The 17,556-nt window shown below is 45.5% G+C and overlaps 5 protein-coding genes across 5 annotated transcripts; 2 read left to right on the forward strand and 3 right to left on the reverse strand.

Moving 5' to 3' along the window:
* Positions 1–2,333: 2,333 nt before the first annotated feature.
* N7478_005142 (2EXR domain-containing protein) lies at positions 2,334–3,233 on the forward strand (the record flags this gene model as incomplete). The annotated part of the gene is made up of 1 exon (XM_056921356.1): positions 2,334–3,233. One exon carries the CDS (start codon positions 2,334–2,336, stop codon positions 3,231–3,233), a length of 900 nt encoding a protein of 299 aa, XP_056779393.1.
* Positions 3,234–3,485: 252 nt separating this feature from the next.
* Positions 3,486–4,351, reverse strand: N7478_005143 (uncharacterized protein; the record flags this gene model as incomplete). Its single annotated transcript, XM_056921357.1, has 2 exons — positions 3,486–3,725; positions 3,824–4,351. The coding sequence occupies 2 exons, from the start codon at positions 4,349–4,351 to the stop codon at positions 3,486–3,488; spliced, it is 768 nt and encodes a 255-aa protein (XP_056779394.1).
* A 1,235-nt stretch (positions 4,352–5,586) lies between these two features.
* On the forward strand, positions 5,587–9,254 carry N7478_005144 (uncharacterized protein; the record flags this gene model as incomplete). The annotated part of the gene is made up of 10 exons (XM_056921358.1): positions 5,587–6,069; positions 6,146–6,288; positions 6,352–6,723; positions 6,835–6,913; positions 6,978–7,151; positions 7,216–7,280; positions 7,334–7,558; positions 7,619–8,205; positions 8,279–8,841; positions 8,928–9,254. The coding sequence occupies 10 exons, from the start codon at positions 5,587–5,589 to the stop codon at positions 9,252–9,254; spliced, it is 3,018 nt and encodes a 1,005-aa protein (XP_056779395.1).
* A 2,178-nt stretch (positions 9,255–11,432) lies between these two features.
* Positions 11,433–14,528, reverse strand: N7478_005145 (ankyrin repeat domain-containing protein; the record flags this gene model as incomplete). The annotated part of the gene is made up of 2 exons (XM_056921359.1): positions 11,433–14,123; positions 14,187–14,528. 2 exons carry the CDS (start codon positions 14,526–14,528, stop codon positions 11,433–11,435), a joined length of 3,033 nt encoding a protein of 1,010 aa, XP_056779396.1.
* A 722-nt stretch (positions 14,529–15,250) lies between these two features.
* Positions 15,251–16,765, reverse strand: N7478_005146 (glycine decarboxylase subunit T; the record flags this gene model as incomplete). Its single annotated transcript, XM_056921360.1, has 2 exons — positions 15,251–16,313; positions 16,380–16,765. The coding sequence occupies 2 exons, from the start codon at positions 16,763–16,765 to the stop codon at positions 15,251–15,253; spliced, it is 1,449 nt and encodes a 482-aa protein (XP_056779397.1).
* Between the last annotated feature and the right edge of the window lie 791 nt (positions 16,766–17,556).

Consider the following 17,556-nt stretch of genomic DNA (forward strand, 5'->3'; position numbering starts at 1 on the left):
TATTAAATAATAAAAGGAATTAAATCTTAAGACTAGTTTATCTTTTACTTAGTCTTCTAACTATTCTAATAATCTTTTATATCTATAGTGTAATGGTTACTAAGTTGTCAGGCTAGAGACCTGTGACTAGGCAAGGATATCGGATGGTAGAGATCAAATAGAACAGTTGATATACAGAACTGATTCTTGCAGGACAAGAATCGTAGCTATTGTTCGTGCGTTTTAATATTGCTAGAGCTTGCTAGGGCTTAGGGCAGTCATGCATTAGCGGGTGTATCGTGGTAGATTCGCCCGCGGAGCGGCCATGAATCGTACCCGAATCGTGCCCGAAGGGATTCAGGAATCCCGTGGCAAATATCTTCTCTAAATTTACTAAGAACCTAAGGTATATTATAGGTCTACAGCTTTAGGTCCACCAATCTATTAGTAGAGGTCGGACTAGTCTAATCGTACGTCCACAGCCTTACGTCTATAGTAGGATCGAGTCTATCAACTAGTATGGTTTAGAAGTACTTTGAGAGGGGAAACCGTGGACCCTCCTGAGAAGCCTTGCATCAAGGGTAATAAATATTCTTATGTTAACCAAGTGAGAGGGAAAACCGTGGACCCTCCTAAGAAGCCCAGTATCAAGGGCAACAAATCTTCTTATATTAACCAAGTAAGAGGGAAAATCGTAGCCCATCTCAGGATAGATTCTAGAGTAAAGCCGGGGCTGTTCTAAAAATAGTAACACAATGGGAAAACTATACTACACTAAAGAAAAAGCTAGTCATTCCTACGAGAAATTCTATTTATAATATAGAGTATTATAGGCCTTAACATTTAATGATCTCTTATTATTCAACTAAGTAAACCTCGAGATTCAAATATTTTGACCTATTGAATGGTAGAATTATTTTGCTGTCTAAATATTGGAGATACGAAATTTAATAGCCCTCAAAAATTTGCGCTATAGACTAAACAGCTAAGGTATCTAAGCGCCTGAGAGTACTTATAAAATTCAACAGCGTAACCACTTATGCTGCATAGCCTCGGTCTTAATTGGCGTTCGGAGCAGTTGGCTCACATTATTATTATTCGCGCGCACGTAGAGAAGACCAATAACTGGTCGGAGCTTGTGCATAAGTCTAAATCATCAAGAGGGGGAATTCCATCTATTTGAGTGTCCATCGATAGTCCCAACATGAGCTTTAACCACCGTTATATCCAACAGAGTCAGACAAACTTCACGTCGATCGGGGAATGCCTTCATTTTTCTAGGTAAATAAGGCGAAACATATATAGTAATTCCACATAGATCATGTTGTTAAGGATTTATGAGCAGTATGATGCAAGCACCCAGGAGAGAATTTCCCTAGGTCAACTAAGCCCTTGGGGTACTTATCCACTAGAATATCGAACCCCTTATGAAAGCTATATGTGATGCCCTTTTATCTTTGAGGGTGTGAGATTTGTGCCTCAACTGCCAGATCTTCACCAGGCTCCACTGATCTCCACCTCAAAATATTGAGCGGAAAGCCAACGGCTGCTCCCAGGAACCGTATTGGCATTGCGGCTTTCTAAATCGCTGCTAGCCCACCCTTACCCCTTCCAAAACCGCTCATAGTGGTTTATCAAAGAGTTGCTTCTAGAGGCTTTTCATGCTTTTCAACTGGCTTTGGATATTGGGCGCTAAACTAAAAAGGCAAAATTAGCCACATCCGGTAATTCACAGGTCCGGGTATTAGAATATGAGGACCTGTGAAATCGACGCCGAAAATGACGGCTTTGGACGCCAGAAACGGCCGCCTTTCCACCCGTAACTTTGGAGAGCGAGCGGGCGCTTCACCAACCTCTTTCTAGAAAAGAGCGGGGCTAGACGCAATGACCAAACAGCGTCTTTTTGAGATGAGCTGGGGGAGGCGGGGGGAACAAGTAGCCCGACATAGGGACTAGTACAGGAGTTCGAATCTAAGTGCTCTTGCTTATACAATACTGGTTCTTTAACTTAACCGGTAAAATGTATTCTTGATAACCAGGCATTAAGTTTTTTTATAATTTGGCAACAAGGCACCAACTAGTTAGACCGAGAGGGACAAAAGAATCGAAATGCCCACGAGCGTTTGTGTTGGAATCTATTACGTGGTCGGCGCCCGTGCGAAACTCCGGGAACCATAACATCTCCACTATGGACGATCCATACCCAGTTACAGCATGCCAGGCATGCAGTGCGGGATAATCCTCGGAACAACCGTGCACGAACTATGTTTGATTGATTTCTCATTCGTATTTTATGGCTGCTCTATCCACCTAGCCCCATTGCTATTACCAAACCTGAGTTCAAACTCTTGCTCATGGCCGAGAAATCCTTTCGCCCCTTTCCTAGGCTCCCCACGGAGCTGCGACTCGAAATTTGGCGGCTATGTCTCCCATATCGCGTTTGGGAAGTGGATCACCCAACCTACGAAGGTATCTGCGAAGGCCTTGGTCTTAAAGCTAATGCCGAAGGCTTATATCCATGTCAACTTCTATCTTCGGCTATTCTGAATGCCCTTCCACCCGTCATCAGTCGCGTTTGTCAAGAGTCACGCCACGTTGCCCACGAATCAGGGGGCATTATGCCAGAGGATTTCCATGACGATTTACCAGACGACGATGAATTCATTCCCGGTACAAGCACTGCATTTCTCGACAATTTCTGGATAGATCGCACGCGAGACTCTGCGCATCTAAATTGGGGTCCTTCGTATCAAGCAATTTACCAAAGAAGCGACGGTAGTGCACTGGCCTGTTTTGCCTGGCAATGTCGCCAAGTAGCTGGTCGTCCTTCACTTATGGCAGACTGGTTTGCGTGGAGTCGCAGTCTGTATAAGGAGAGATATAATGTTCTCGAAGATATACCTAACTGCTGGGTTATCATGCGGGTCGTTATTATTCATACTAGCTTCGAAGAAGGTGCACAGACAGGTCTATTTGGCTTACTAGGTGATGCAACCGTGCAAATTGTCTCCGTGTTTGACCGGGAAAAAATTGATGCTTTCTACGATTTTGCCGATGAACAAAATTCTCAAGCTTTTAGCGTTACCCGTTTTTCGCACACAACACCCGGATCCTGGAAGCAGAAACTTGAAAAAAGTGCGAAGTCGGCAAGGATATCCGAAAAGGTATTGTCGAAAATGCACCCAGCCATCATGTTCCGCCTTTGCACATCGAGATGTAATAGTCCTAGAGAGAAGGGACCGTCCGCGGAGTAGTACTATCATGGCTATTAAATGTCAAAAAAAATAAAAAAAAATAAACCAGGCCTAAAAAAAGGAAACAAATCTGAAAAGAGTCCTCTTAATGATAATTCAAAAGGGTTCCAGTAAACTCGAGTATATGATGATAGAATAGTAAAATTTAGGTACAAACAGGTCACGGTGATTCCTCAACAGGTATAATCAGCTTGTACATATACTATGTACGGCACAGAATTGAATTTTCAAATGTATGAAAATGTTGATCAATCAACAGTCTTCATTTCCGTAAATTCGGCTAGAACACGTCTGGGCATATAACAAGGCAGCCCGATGGTTCGCCTCCCCTTTAATTTCACTGCCTGTACTATCATCGTTTTTGGTAAATTGAATGAAGGATTTGAGTATAGTATCAGCATGTGCCTCATTCTTTGTGAGAGTTGCATCTGGATCAGCCTGATTCCATTTGAGCAGCCCATCCATAGCAGACTTTTCTTTTGTTTCTACGGACTAGGTGTACAGAGTTAGCCAAATTCCAGATATTGATAATTGAAACATGAAAACAAGGAAATTTCAGAATCTTCCTTTGCACTTGGACGAAGACTTACTATTCCGAGTCCATTTTGCGTGAACTCGTTGTTCATCCACGCGATTTCCTTCTCACACCCATCGGCAATTCGTCCTTGGTGCATTCCTTTGGTGGCATCTCTACCCCGCGAAAGAGCAGTATCGAAATCTGCTTGAGTATTGCCGCTCACAACTCCATCCCCTGAAACCTTTTTGCGGCTTGCCTGAATAACATCATATACCTTTCCATAGAGGTCGGGAAATTGTACGGACTGGCCACGTTTAAAGTCATCCGGGAAGAGCTTATTGGGGTCCTCATTCATGGCATATCTGTCGGTCTTCGTACCGGTGTTGCCAGTGTCTAGAATACCTTTCGCAGCATCTAGGACGTCTGGGGTCAAATTCTTACCAACACCGGTGTTACCAGTCCAGACCTTTGTTTTGGCACCACGCTGTCGCATCGCGTCGATAAACTCATCGAAATAAAAACTTCCGCCGGGGGCGGTAGCTTTCATCTTTGAGCCTTTCAGAATAGTGCGGCCGTCAACACCATTGGCCATAATATCCATGCGGTAAGCATACCAGAGTAAAACGGTCTAATCACCGACCAACAAAATCAGTACCAGTATCTATTACGGGCATCAAAAGCGGATGAACAGACAAAGGTTGGAGTTCCGCGGAGTTGGGGAATAAAATACCTCGTAGGGACCAGAAAACTTGTTACAGACTACTCCTACAATAAGAAAGTAGACATAAAAAGCGATGATAGAAAGCCTCATCCTTGCATGTGGTAGGCACAATCTGCACCAAGAGTCCGAGAAGGTATTTGATAAACAACAGCCAAGTTATTAAGGAAGGTGTTCGGTCTTATAAATACAGAATTTGAAGTAGACCGACTCACGCTAGATACACCTCGCACTCCTTAATCGTCCTACCAGGCTCCGGGCTTCGCCTCGGGAGTATTTTGAATACCATTAGATCCATATGCAGATGTAGGTTACATGCAAATGTTGTTTGTCCGTGTTGCCAAGAATAATATCCACTTAGCGGAGCTTAGTTGAAGTAGCTTGGCCCCATTTTTCGTGTCCGTGGCCCCAAGGTCATTTGAAATGTTTGGTAGAGAAAATTCTCGCATAAAGATGAAGAAGCTGGGATTTTTTTTCTCGTTCCTACGCATAATTTAGCCTTCGGGGTCTACTTACGGAGTCCCCCGTGTGAGCCGCTTGTATAAATGAAGGATCCAGAGGGGGCCAAAAGATGCAAAGCAATTTTAGAATTGAGATTGGGGGCCAAATAAGAAAAAAAAAGCAAAATCTAAGACTAATTAACGTAGAAAATTCAGGGTTCACCAGCTTGGCAAGACCCTGAAGACCCTTTGGCACCTGACCCACTGTGAAGGTTAAGCCCTGACCGCGGGGAAGCTAAGCTTCGAAAGGGAATCTAACATCTGAAACACATACCCAATCAGGGTTAGTGTCTCAAGAGACGGACTTTAGTCAACCAAATTGAAATTACCGAGCGGAAAGAACGGGATCTCTTCACACTTCTTCGCAGTACCTTCTGCTTTGGATATTAGAGACGGATTTACGGAGTACCGAGGTTACAGATTCAGGGCAATTGGGGCCGTTCCGACGCATTGACTTGTGGAGCATCTGTAGTGTGAAGCTAGCAATTGGCGATGTGATTCAAAGTCCATAGATGAGGTGGTATTGTCGAATAAGCCCACGGTAACAAAATCTATAAGAGGCCATGTTGCTTCCATTGGCATACTTGAATCCAACTTGCACCCACACCACCGAGCACCATGTCACTCCTTTTTGCTCTGGTGCTATCGTCACTCGTTTCTAGTACCCTGGGAAGTACTTGTAAATACATTCAAGCTAACGCCGGTGACGGATGCTACAATCTTGCCCAGCGTTGCGGTATCACGCAGGATGTTCTCAAGACAGACAACACGGGTAATGGCTTCACCTACACCTCTGGTGCTGACTTCTGCAACAACATTCTGAAGGGTGACTATATCTGTTGTTCTACGGGATCCCCGCCAGACTTCTCTCCCAAAAAGAACCCTGATGGATCCTGCCATGTCTATACCGTCCAGAAAGGTGACTTCTGTTCAGATATCGAAGATGCCAATAAGATGAAGAGAGGTACAATTGAAAAGTATAATAATCAGACGTGGGGATGGGCTGGATGTACTCTCATGCAGAATGGTGCGAATATCTGTTTGAGTGATGGGACTCCTCCATTCCCGGCTTCAACAGACGACGCTGTTTGCGGTCCCCAGGTAAGTTCGTCCCATCCCAATACAACAGGCTATAATATACAATCAAACTAAGCGTACTAACTCTTGTGGATGATAGGTCAAAGGAACCGTGGAGCCAAAAGGAATGCCTTACACCAACTGGACTAACCTGAACCCTTGCCCTCTTAATGCTTGCTGTGACAAATGGGGTCAATGTGGTGTCACTGTCGAGTTCTGTGAACAAGCCAATTCGTCAACAGGGTAAGAAACCCCAGATATCCCTTTCCCTTTTCACGTTGATGTCTGTCTAATCGAGAAATTTAGAGCGCCTGGAACCTCCAGGAATGGAACCAACGGATGTATCTCGAACTGCGGTACTCAGATCATCAATAACAAAGAGGGCCCTGATAAGCCTCTGCGTATTGCATACTATGAGAATTTTGAACAGGATCGCTCGTGCTTGAACATGGACGTTTCACAGCTTGGAACCCTCCACTATTACTCGCATGTTCACTGGGCATTCGCAAATATTACCAGTTCTTGGGAAGTGGATGTTAGCAGTTATAAAGAACAATTCGACGGTTTAAAAGACATTGATGCTGTCAAGCGCATTGTCAGCTTTGGTGGCTGGGGATTTTCTACCACTGCATACACGTACCAGATTCTTCGAAATGGCGTCAAGGATGGTAATCGCCAGTGAGTTTGCCCAAGATCCTGCTCTAGGCCTGTTCTAGTTCCTACGGGTACCTAGAGTAGGCCTAACAATCTACGAACTCACTACGTATCACTAACGAGTATCATTCATAGGACTTTGGCCACAAATATTGTCAAATTCATTACTGACAATGACCTCGATGGTGTCGACTTTGACTGGGAATACCCTGGCGTAAGAAATTTCCAGTTCCTCGATTATATACCAAAATTGAACCAAATTACTAACTTTCAAATAGGCCCAAGATATTCCTGGCATTCCACCTGACAGCAAAGACTCCGGTGCGAATTATCTTGAGTTCCTCAAACTAGTCCGGTCTCAGTTGCCATCTAGCAAGAGTCTCTCAATTGCCGCGCCTGCCTCTTACTGGTATTTGAGAAACTTTCCCATCAAAGAAATTTCCGAAATTGTGGTAAGTCTTAAATGAGTACCAATTTTGACAGTCAATATCGGACAAAGGATTGATCTCTCATAAGGACTACATCGTCTACATGACGTATGATATTCACGGTCAATGGGATTACGATAGCAAAAATGCCGAGTAAGTGTTCTATATCCTATTTCTGTAAGGCACATGTCTAATACCTGTCAAAGTTCCGGATGTCCCACTGGTGGGTGCCTACGTAGTCAGATCAATCAGACCGAAATCTTTTGGTCACTTTCTATGATTACGAAGGCTGGCGTTCCGTCCAAGAAGGTCGTGGCAGGTCTTCCACTCTACGGGCGCAGCTTCGAGATGGAGGACCCAACCTGTAGCGGACCTGATTGCCATTTTACCGGCCCTAAGTCAGGTGCTTTAGCAGGAGAGTGTACTAACACGTAAGTATTCTATATCGTCACTCGCATTGAATATTAATACTAACATTCCTATTACCTCAGTCCCGGCTACCTTGCCAATTGGGAGATTTACAACATCATTATTCAATCCGAAAATCCTGATATGTACGGGAATATGACCATTGAGCAGTACCAGTATCATGGGGATGTCCTAATCTACGAAGGAAATTGGGTATCATGGCTTTCACGTAAAAGTTACCTCCAGTACAGGGATTGGTATGATGGACTCAATTTTGGCGGAACATCTGACTGGGCTATCGATCTGAATGCGACCTATAGTGAGGGCGGCTCGGGTGAAGAAGTATCCATTGACCTTGATTTTGATTACCCGGAATGTGACTATACAAAATTCTACAAGACACTTGACGATCTTTCAGCAGCCACGGGAGACATGCGAACAGACTGCATCGCTGCTATCACCCTCCAGACGCTCGTCACAATGCTGAATACGGCATATGATAACTACACTGATGTCAACAGCGGATACGATGGCCTTTTTGAGTACTATGTCGATTATATGGATGATCTTGTTCCAACAGTCCTTGAGACTGAGCTCATGATGACCGATGATGGAGGTGCATCGGGTGAACTTACAGGCGATTCGCCAACTTTTGGAGAAGGCGCATCATGTAAGAGTATTCCTTCAGTATGCAAGATACATGATATGAGACAAATACTGACGCGAAAAAAACTTTTCAACAGACTTCTCTTGCAGTTTCGGTGGTGACACATATGCCGGATGCACTAACTTCGGGAGGGACACATTGATGCCAGCCAACAAGCCGAGTAACACAATCTCATGGAAACTCACTGACGAGGACGGATGGAACAAGAAGTTGGTAGATGAAGGAATATCCCCTGACTATGTCGTGCTTGGCGATTATACCCGAACGCAAACCCCCAACAGAGTTGAACACGGCGGTGTCACCGAGTTCAAGTACTATTTCACAAACTTTCCGATCAAGAACGACTCAATGGTCGTCCCAAACCCGAAGGATATCATGACCAAGGCTTTACCTCACATTCCAACTCTTCGTGATGATATGCAAGCGACTGTCTATGATATGATGCTAGGTCAATGGGTCGGCGGCGACCTCGCCGATCCTGTCCAGGTCTACAGCACCGCAGTATTCAGCATTATGCAGGCAATTGACTCAATGGCACAAGCAAAAAAGCTAGGTGAAGAAGAGAAAAAATTGAAGGCTGCGGAAGCTGCAGCGAAAAAGAAGGACTTCATCCTGATGATTGTTAGCGTTATTCTTGTTGTAAGTGAATCACTGATAGTATCTTTACGAAAGATGCATATGCGAAAGACATGCGAAAGACAAAATTAGCTGACCTGATGCTTAAGGTTGTTCCCTTCGTGGGTGAGGAAGTTGCCGCCGCCGCTGGAATGGCCACCCTTGCTCGCAGTATCGCTATAGCTGGCGAAGCTGCCAACACAGGCTATGCCATTTACGACACAGTGAAGGATCCAAAGTCCGCGATTGTGAACGTCATCGGCGCCGTTCTAGGAATTGGCTCGATTGCAAAGGCTGAACGCAGCGGTTCAGGACTTGCAGACGTCGCCAAAACTCGGGCGGCAATGAAGGCATCGGAAATTTCCAGTATGGGAGACCTTTTCAAGGCCAATGACGACACATTGCAGAGCCTCATGAAAGTTTGCAGACTGAGTTAGGCTTTGAAAATTCAAGCCTACCAATCGATTTTACTTGGTATCGCTCACCACAAAGAGTGATTCATCATACTTTTTCCTCGTTTCGTATGGACTGCAGAAACTCTGGAGCAACCTCGATCCTTTAACAGTACATATAATCGTTTGTACAATTTCCTAAAATAGTTGAATAATCACTTTTCTTCTAATCTAAATTTTGACTATTTATGATTTACAGCTTGGTCATTATAATCTTGAATTGAATTCCGCGAGTGGAGAAGTAGGCTATGCTCCAGGTGTAGTGTTTTTAGCTAGTAGAGGCCACGTTAGCTAACTGTGGAATAGCGCCGGCAAAATATAATAGAGGAGAAAGGGGGGAAGGGATATAGGAAAGAAGAGAATCATCGTTAAGCGATACACTATGGATTATATAGATAGCGGCCGTCGCGAGGCGGGCGGTGTAAGACAGCAGATCCTGATCAGGGCTAGTGTTGTGCGCTAAAAAGCGGGAGTTTTATATACACAAAATCAAGAAAATGGGGTCCATCCAAGCAAACTGTGTCTCATACGCGGGAGTGTGCAATAAGTCGGTGTGCAATAAATGAGAGTTGACTGTAATAAAGACTATAATAAACTTTATAAAAGCAAATAAAATATGTATAATAAGAATAAAGAAAATTATATATTATAAATACATTATTTTATGTATACGCATAAGATAAAGATCGGCTATTTTATATAAATGATGGGTTAAATAGGACTCGTATAGGAGCCTATAGGAAATGAGGTGGAATTGCCTCATTTCCTATGGGCTCCAATAGTATATTACATTTCCCATGGGTGGGGTATATGGGAAATGGGAGTGACCTTTGTAGTCCCATGGGTCCCATATGCACAGGTCTACCTGAGGCCTCAACCCTCTATTTGCAGGTAAGGGTACCCTACCCTTGCCGGCCCGCGGGTGTTCCGCAGCCTACACAGAATAGATGGCCTATTAGGCCCATACAGATTTTAAAAATAGCTAGAGCAATACTAGAGAACAAACATCAATTAGATATAGAGTATTCAGGGGTGATTAGGTATCAAATGATTACTGAGCAATACTCAGTGATCCCTAAGCAGCCCTGATTGGTCACTGAGCGATCGGTGTACCTTAGTCATATATCACATGACTAGGGTGATTCGATCACTGAGCCTGACCCCGTGCTGACATCTCTGTACTCACTGAGCCTGAGCCTGAGCGCCCTCATAAAAGCGGCGGCACCCAAGAAAGGAAAGCCCCACCTGGCAGATAAAATCCGGTGTATATATACACATATAATTCCCGATATATCTATGCAAATGCTTAATTCATTGTCCCCCTCGTTTCTGCTGTTCCTACAGTACCTGTAACCCCCCCTATTCTTGTAACATCCACTAGTTTTGTGCCTCTACCAATTCCTGTAATTCCCCTCCCCGAGACTCCGAGACTGGGTTCTCCCTCCGATTGCCCCCCCCCCTACCGCGCCTCGCCAAGCGACAAGGTCTCCATCTCCGTCTGTAGAGCCAATCTCTGTTGTTGTTGTTTTTTGAATCAGTCATGGCGGACAATACCACCCCTGTTAACACCGACCCTGTTAGCACCAACCCCGGTACTACCCAAGTCTCTGATCCGCAGCTTCTCCGTGTCTTGAGTACATTCTTTGCCCGACCAAACATAGTTGCTCAGCTCAGAGGGCCAGCTTCCCAATCAACTTGATCTTCTTGTTGTTTAGTATGTGCCCTCTTGGGTTCCTTCTGGAATGACAACAATCAATCCTCCTTTGAATTATAACGATAAAATCTGTGAAGAAGTTATTCAAGTGGCAAAGTCGCAGGGCAATTAGACGGTAGGCCTGCTACGGGTACGCAGGGTACTCGGTGAACAAAAGGCGGCGTAGTGGTAGCGGAGACCGATCCAGTACTTATACGGTCTGATATACATGAGGTGACCAGATGTACTTTACCCAAGGTCTATATAGATAAGAAGAACTGGTTAAAAGACAATTTGAAATACAATCGGAAAGACAACCGGAAAGGTAAATATAAAACATCTTCTTTCCTGACCATCGCTATTATCCCCTGTAGATAGGGTAGCTTAAATTTGCCATTTAGCTTAGTAGAACTTGAAATTGAAATTGAACATCTGAACAAGCCAAGGTATGTCAAATTATTCATTCCATGTTAAATGTCCCACTCTTTTCGATATTGCATATACATATTAGGGCCAGGGGAAACCAGAACTTCCCTCAGCCGGTCTTTATAATTCCCATCCAGCCGCGAACATTGCAGAAAAAGGTTGCCCATATCCTCATCTCCCAAGGAGATAACCATCGACAGCGGACTCCGCCCATGATAATTCGCCATCTCAATTTTAACCCGCTCACATATAAGTAATTGTTCCACAATATCAACCTGTTCTCTCTGGATTGCAATATGCAACGGTGTATTCCCGTCTGCATCCTGTGCATTCACGTCCACTTTCTCAAGCGTCAAAAGTAAGATTACAATCTCTAGAACTCCCCGCTGAACAGCGATGTGCAGTGCTGTCTCGCCGTGATAATTGATACAGTTAACATCTAACTGGCGCTCCGTGGCGAGTTTCTCGAATGTGACAGCGTCGCCTTGTTCTGCTGCTAAGTGGAGAATTGATCGGCCTTGCTGGTCTTTGCAATGGATGTCCAACTCCGGGGAATCAAATAATGCCAGAGGGCCTTCGCTATTTTGATTAAGCAATGCGAGGTGAAGTGCTGTGTGGCCCGAAGCAGATTTCATATTAACATCTACATCCTTGAAACCGAGAAGGAAGCGAACAACAGTTTCATTTCCCGCTGCTGTTGCGCGCATTAGTGGGGTGAGATCATCTCCATCGAGGCAGTTGGCATCGATTGCTTTGCTTTGCACTAGCTTGGCCAAAAGGCTAATGGTGCTTTCGTTGTGGTGGGCCGTACCAATGACGTGGGTGTGCCAGAAAGATGTGGCATAGATATAAAATCGAAATTCCGGGGCAGAGTGCTCTCGACAAAGAGGGTTAACCTGGGCGAGTGCTTTGCCTAGATCGTAATCCGGCTCGGATTTGACTTTGAGGAGCTTTATTGCAAGGTTACGGATGCTGGCGGATGAAGTCGAGGAGAGGGTGGATTGAAGAATTGTGGATGTAGCTGAACTAGCGTTGATCCGGGGGATAACAGTCCGCGATAATTGTTTTTCGAAGACATTATAGCTCAGATAAGTGACAATAATCTCTGCCATGAATCTATGAGCAGCGTCCAACGTTAAGGTAAAGTTTGTAGCCGATGTCATCGTCTGCGGACTGGTATTAAGAAGAAACTGTCGTAGACTCGGATGGACAAGACGTGCTGTTAATTCTTCTTCGTCGATGTTGATTAGACACCCACAGGTCGCGAGTGTAGCATGTATACTATTAAGACTTCTCGACGGATCCCAATGGATCTCACCGGGTATAACACTCAATGCTTCTTGCATCTCAAATATTGTTAATGGACGTTGGGAAGCAATGATTAAGTTGAGAATTGCCCTCTGTTGAGAGTCTTCCTTCCAATCAAACCGTTGCATGACCCGAGAAAATGTCTCTGCAAGGTCTCTAGGGAAATCTTTCAAAGCTCGTCTTAGTTCAAAATCAGTTTTCATAGTACAAAGTGTCTCAATCTGCAAGGCCGCCCATAGAAACATCCCCTGACACCCGTTGAAAAGAGCTTCTCGAATTTCTAGTATGAGGGTTGGGTCTCCGACTACCAGTTGTTGTGACTCCAGGCGGCTTTCAAGCTCTTCAAGAATGAATGTCCGAATTTCAGAACTATTATCTGGAATCGGCATCACGGTAGTAGAAAGAAAGTCGTCTAGATAACTAGTACCTCCGTCGTGAGTAGTTGGGTCCTCACGAAAAGATACACAAAGACGGATCTTGAATTTTTCTTGCAGTTTGAAGAGCTCCCAGATTGTTTTAGCTCTCTCGGATTCGTTCAAATCGTCAAGCCCATCGACAACTATGAAGCAATTTAACGCACGCGACCCGGAGGGGAAAGCACATTCAAGTAACGAAGACATTTTTTCAAAATCATCATAATGATGTCCTGTATATTGGTTTAATAAATCCAATACGGCAGCGAAGTCCTGAATGTTGTTCATTACCTGTCGCACAAGAGACCCGATAATCGTCCGAGCCTGGAGCGATTTGTTTAGATCGTGACGACAAAAGAAGTACGCGACAGTAATACCCTGCGAATGAAGATGAAGATCATCAACCATGTTTGCTAGCAAGACTGACTTTCCGGAGCCAAGCTTGCCCATGTATATAAGTGTGCATGAAATACAGGCTAGAGCTGGATCCTTCCAAGTTGTATACTCAGGGCTTTCACGGAACATAATTGTCGTCCCTGCTTTGCGGGTCTGTTTCCAGACGACGGCATGGTCGAATTCAGAACAAAAATTTAGAACTTGTAGACGTGCATTGATTCGCGCTTGATGGGAATCATCCTCGGATTTACTGATTTTTTTCCATAAAGCATTTTGAAATTTGGATGTTTTGAGAGACTCGTCTTCAATTCTTTCCGCAATTAGCAATGTGATTTCTTCTTTAATATTCGCAGCCCACCGTTCTAGGCTGAGTTGAAATGAATGGAGATCGCCTTCATTCAAAACAGCTGTCAATTGCCCGAATGTAGATTTGAGTGTAAATTTCAACATTTTGTGACAAATCTGGACGAGAGTGATGAAATAATCACACATATAAGATTGGAGATTCTTGGAGCGAGGGTAAAGAAGAGCCATCTTCTCATAGCGCGGTGCAGAGCGACCGGCTATCATAAACAGCGTCGAGAGCCTCTCAAGGTAAGATGAATATTTCGTAATGATCTATATCCAAATCAGGCTTTATGTTACAATTGGCTTGAGAGCACATTTCTGACCAAGACTAACCAGTAAAGAAGACCTCACGACCGTCCAGATACCACACGCGATGATATTCTGGGAGCCACCGACAATGATATCTCCAAGCGCAGCGAATTGCTGAACAGCTTCAAGAACGTTCATCATCCGGGCGCCAAAACAACGTCGCTTGAACACCAATGCCCGTTGATCTATCTCAGCAATGAGACGGAGAACATCTTGCGAGCTTGGCGGCGTCTCGCATGCTTGTGCTTTTGCGCTGCGAAACGCGACCTTTTGCTGATCTGGAAGGTCAGCTTCAAATAACGAAATAGCCTGCGCCAACCGAACTTCTGGCTTCAGGCGTGTCGCTGTGCCTAGTGATGATGACATCTTCTGGCAACGATTGAATACCTCGATCACGTGGGGTGGCTGTAAATGTAGAATCTTGGGACCTTGACACGTCTATGTAAGAGACTAATCAACACGTCAGCTGTGGCGCTCGCTCGGGTGTACAGTCTGAGGCTGTGCAGGAGAGGCTGAGGCTGTGTGATTCAAGTTCCTTAAATAAACTTCCTAGCGCCTATAAATCAAAGTATAACGAGGAGACATTTCTTTATTTGTATTTCTACTTATCTTTCCAATCGTCTTTCTATCTATGTACAGCTTATAGTATAGGTAGTAGTATATTGGGCGGTAAAGGTTATCTATGGCCAAGGGGGCTTTCCCCCGATCATCACTATTGTCCCTATCTGTGGCGAGGGCTTATACTTGCGGGTGGGTGTATGATGTTTCTCACCCCGATCAAATGGGAGCATATGGTAATGTGCGTTAGATGAAAGGTCTATACTAACTGTTGAAGTGAGATATGCCCTTACACAGGTTGAAAAAAAAAAAAAAAAAAAAAAGAAACAGAAACAGAAACATCATCCAGCATATCATGAAGAAGATGTCAAAATCAAGGTTGCAATAAAAACCAAATGTATGTACAAAGGCAACCAAATAGCTTCGCCACGCTTTCTTCAAGGTTCATAAAAAACAATAAAACGACCAAGAATACAAATCAGACAGTGATATAAGTATGAAGAGGAAAAGAAAGATGTCACCGAGACTGCTTAAGAAGGACGGTGGAACTTGCTCTCAATCCAAGGCATACCAACAACACTGGCCTTACGCACCTTGTTGCGAACCTTGACACCAACCTCGGTTCCCTTCTTGTGGAAGCCTTGGTTCACATATGCCATGGCAATGTTAGCACCACCAAGAGATGGACTGGGCAGACCAGAAGTAACAATTCCAATATCAACAGGGTTGGCAGGATCAGAGAGGTCAACGACGACAGCACCCTCGCGGGCTGGCGAGCCCTTCTCAACGGTTAGACCGACACGGCGCTGCTTGAGTGTCTTGGCGGGGCTAGAGAGCTGGGGCAGGATAGCGGAGGCACCGTTGAAAGTAGCGGTTGCGGCATCGCGGCGGTCACGGCCGACGACCCATCCCAGAGCAGCGGCGGGGGGAGTCTGCTCGGTGGAGATATCATGGCCGTAGAGACACATACCAGCTTCGAGACGGAGGGAGTCTCGGGCAGCGAGACCGGCAAGGCGAACCTTATCCTTGTTTTGGAGGAAAAGGTTCACTACCTGTTCGGGGAGGGTAGCGGAGGCGGAAGTTGGGATGGAGATCTCGAAGCCGTCTTCGCCGGTGTAGCCGGTTCGGGAAATAAGAAGGGGAGAAGGAGTAGCGGAGCCATCGGGGAGAGTGAGGTGCAGCTCACGGCAGTTACCGAAGTAGAGGGTGCTCAGGTCGGTCTCGGCGGCTGAGGCGTTGGCGGAGTTGATGAGGGGCTGCAGGACACTGGCGGCCTGGGGACCTTGCAGAGCGACGAGCGCGCGGTCCTCGAGGATATCCCACTTGATGCTGTCGGAGCCGTTTCTGAAGCGGTATGCATCGATCTCGGCCCGCAAAAAGGCCAGATCCTCTGTACGACGGCCGGCGTTGGTGACGAAGTAGAAGGTGTCTTCGCCGCGGCGGGTAATAACGGTGTCGTCCACAATGCCACCAGTCTCTTCTTCCAAGAGACAAGAGAGGGTAGAGGTGTTGGGTGCGAGTTTATCGAGGGATGACGGGGTGATTTTCATCAGAAGCTCGAGAGCACCGGGTCCGCTCAGGTGGTGTTGCACCCTAAATAGGAAACCTTTAGCACCCATTGAGCTTTTTTCTGAGGATATATAGACAGTATTGACTTACATATGGCTGACATCGAACAAACTGGCCTTCTCACGAGTCCACGCATGGCTTTCAACATGGCTCAAGTCGGCATACTGGAGGGGCATGGAGAACCCAGCAAAGGGGACCATCTTAGCGCCGTGAGCTTCATGCAAGGCGAAGAGCTGAGTCTTGCTCAGGGGCTCGGACGAGCTGGACGCATATCGAACGATTTGGGGCTTTGCCTGTGTATTCACAGCTGGAATGGCAATTCTCTTGCTGGGCACACGGACTGCAGACCGCACCGAGGCAGTCGATAGCTCCCGCCGCAGAAGTGTGGAGCTGATAGAGGCGCGGGGTGTGTGAAGGACGGCTGCTCTCGCGGCAGCAAGCTCGGCGCCTTTCTTGAAAGTACGGACACTGGCCATTTTGTATCAATGCTATGAAGAGAAATTGAATTGACTGAATGAAAGAAAGAAGGAAAAGAAAAAGAAAAGAGGGCCCTTGAAGACCCTCCTCCGCCGTCGGAGAAGAGTAACGGAAAAGTCACGTGTAGATAGGAAGTTGACGCCCGCGGTGTGGAATGATAAGTCATCTGCGGCGTTCTCCCCACTACAGCGGATCGATTGCGGGAAATCGGAGCTTCAAGTATAGGTATAAGATAGTATATATATACCTGGGCGGCTCCGAGAGAGATTCGCCGAGGAATTATTAGAATTGCTTATAATATCTCATGGTGATGTTTTATGTTCAAGTGCCAATGCAAATATCCAATATTACTAAGTATGGGCCATAAATAGGGCCATGTCGTTAAGTACACTTCAACGGAATGAGCGAATTTTCGAAGGAAGATACCCCGGAAAAGTGCAAATAGTGGGTATAGGGTCGCGCGAGGCATTACGGGTCGGAAATAAATGGTTTTGGTGACAGCAAGACTCGAGTCAGATCCAAATGGGAACTGGCATCGATCCTGAGCTCAACCGATTCAATTTCGGCAGTCATTATGTGCAACGAAGGCTGGTGTGCCATGTATAAACAAGCGAAGTATCCAAAAAAATCCAACACGAATATCCACCCAACATAATATCAAAGTAGGGATTATAAATTCCAGACCAAAATATTCCCTCACATATCCTGCAGGCCTAATTAGATGCAAGCAGATGCGGCCTTCACTCCTGCCTTTCGGTGGTCATATCATGAGCGTCCACTGATGGTTCAT

This window comes from Penicillium angulare (assembly GCF_028827245.1).
Source record: "Penicillium angulare strain IBT 27051 chromosome Unknown utg000004l_segment0_segment0, whole genome shotgun sequence".
Classification (NCBI taxonomy): Eukaryota; Fungi; Ascomycota; class Eurotiomycetes; order Eurotiales; family Aspergillaceae; genus Penicillium; species Penicillium angulare.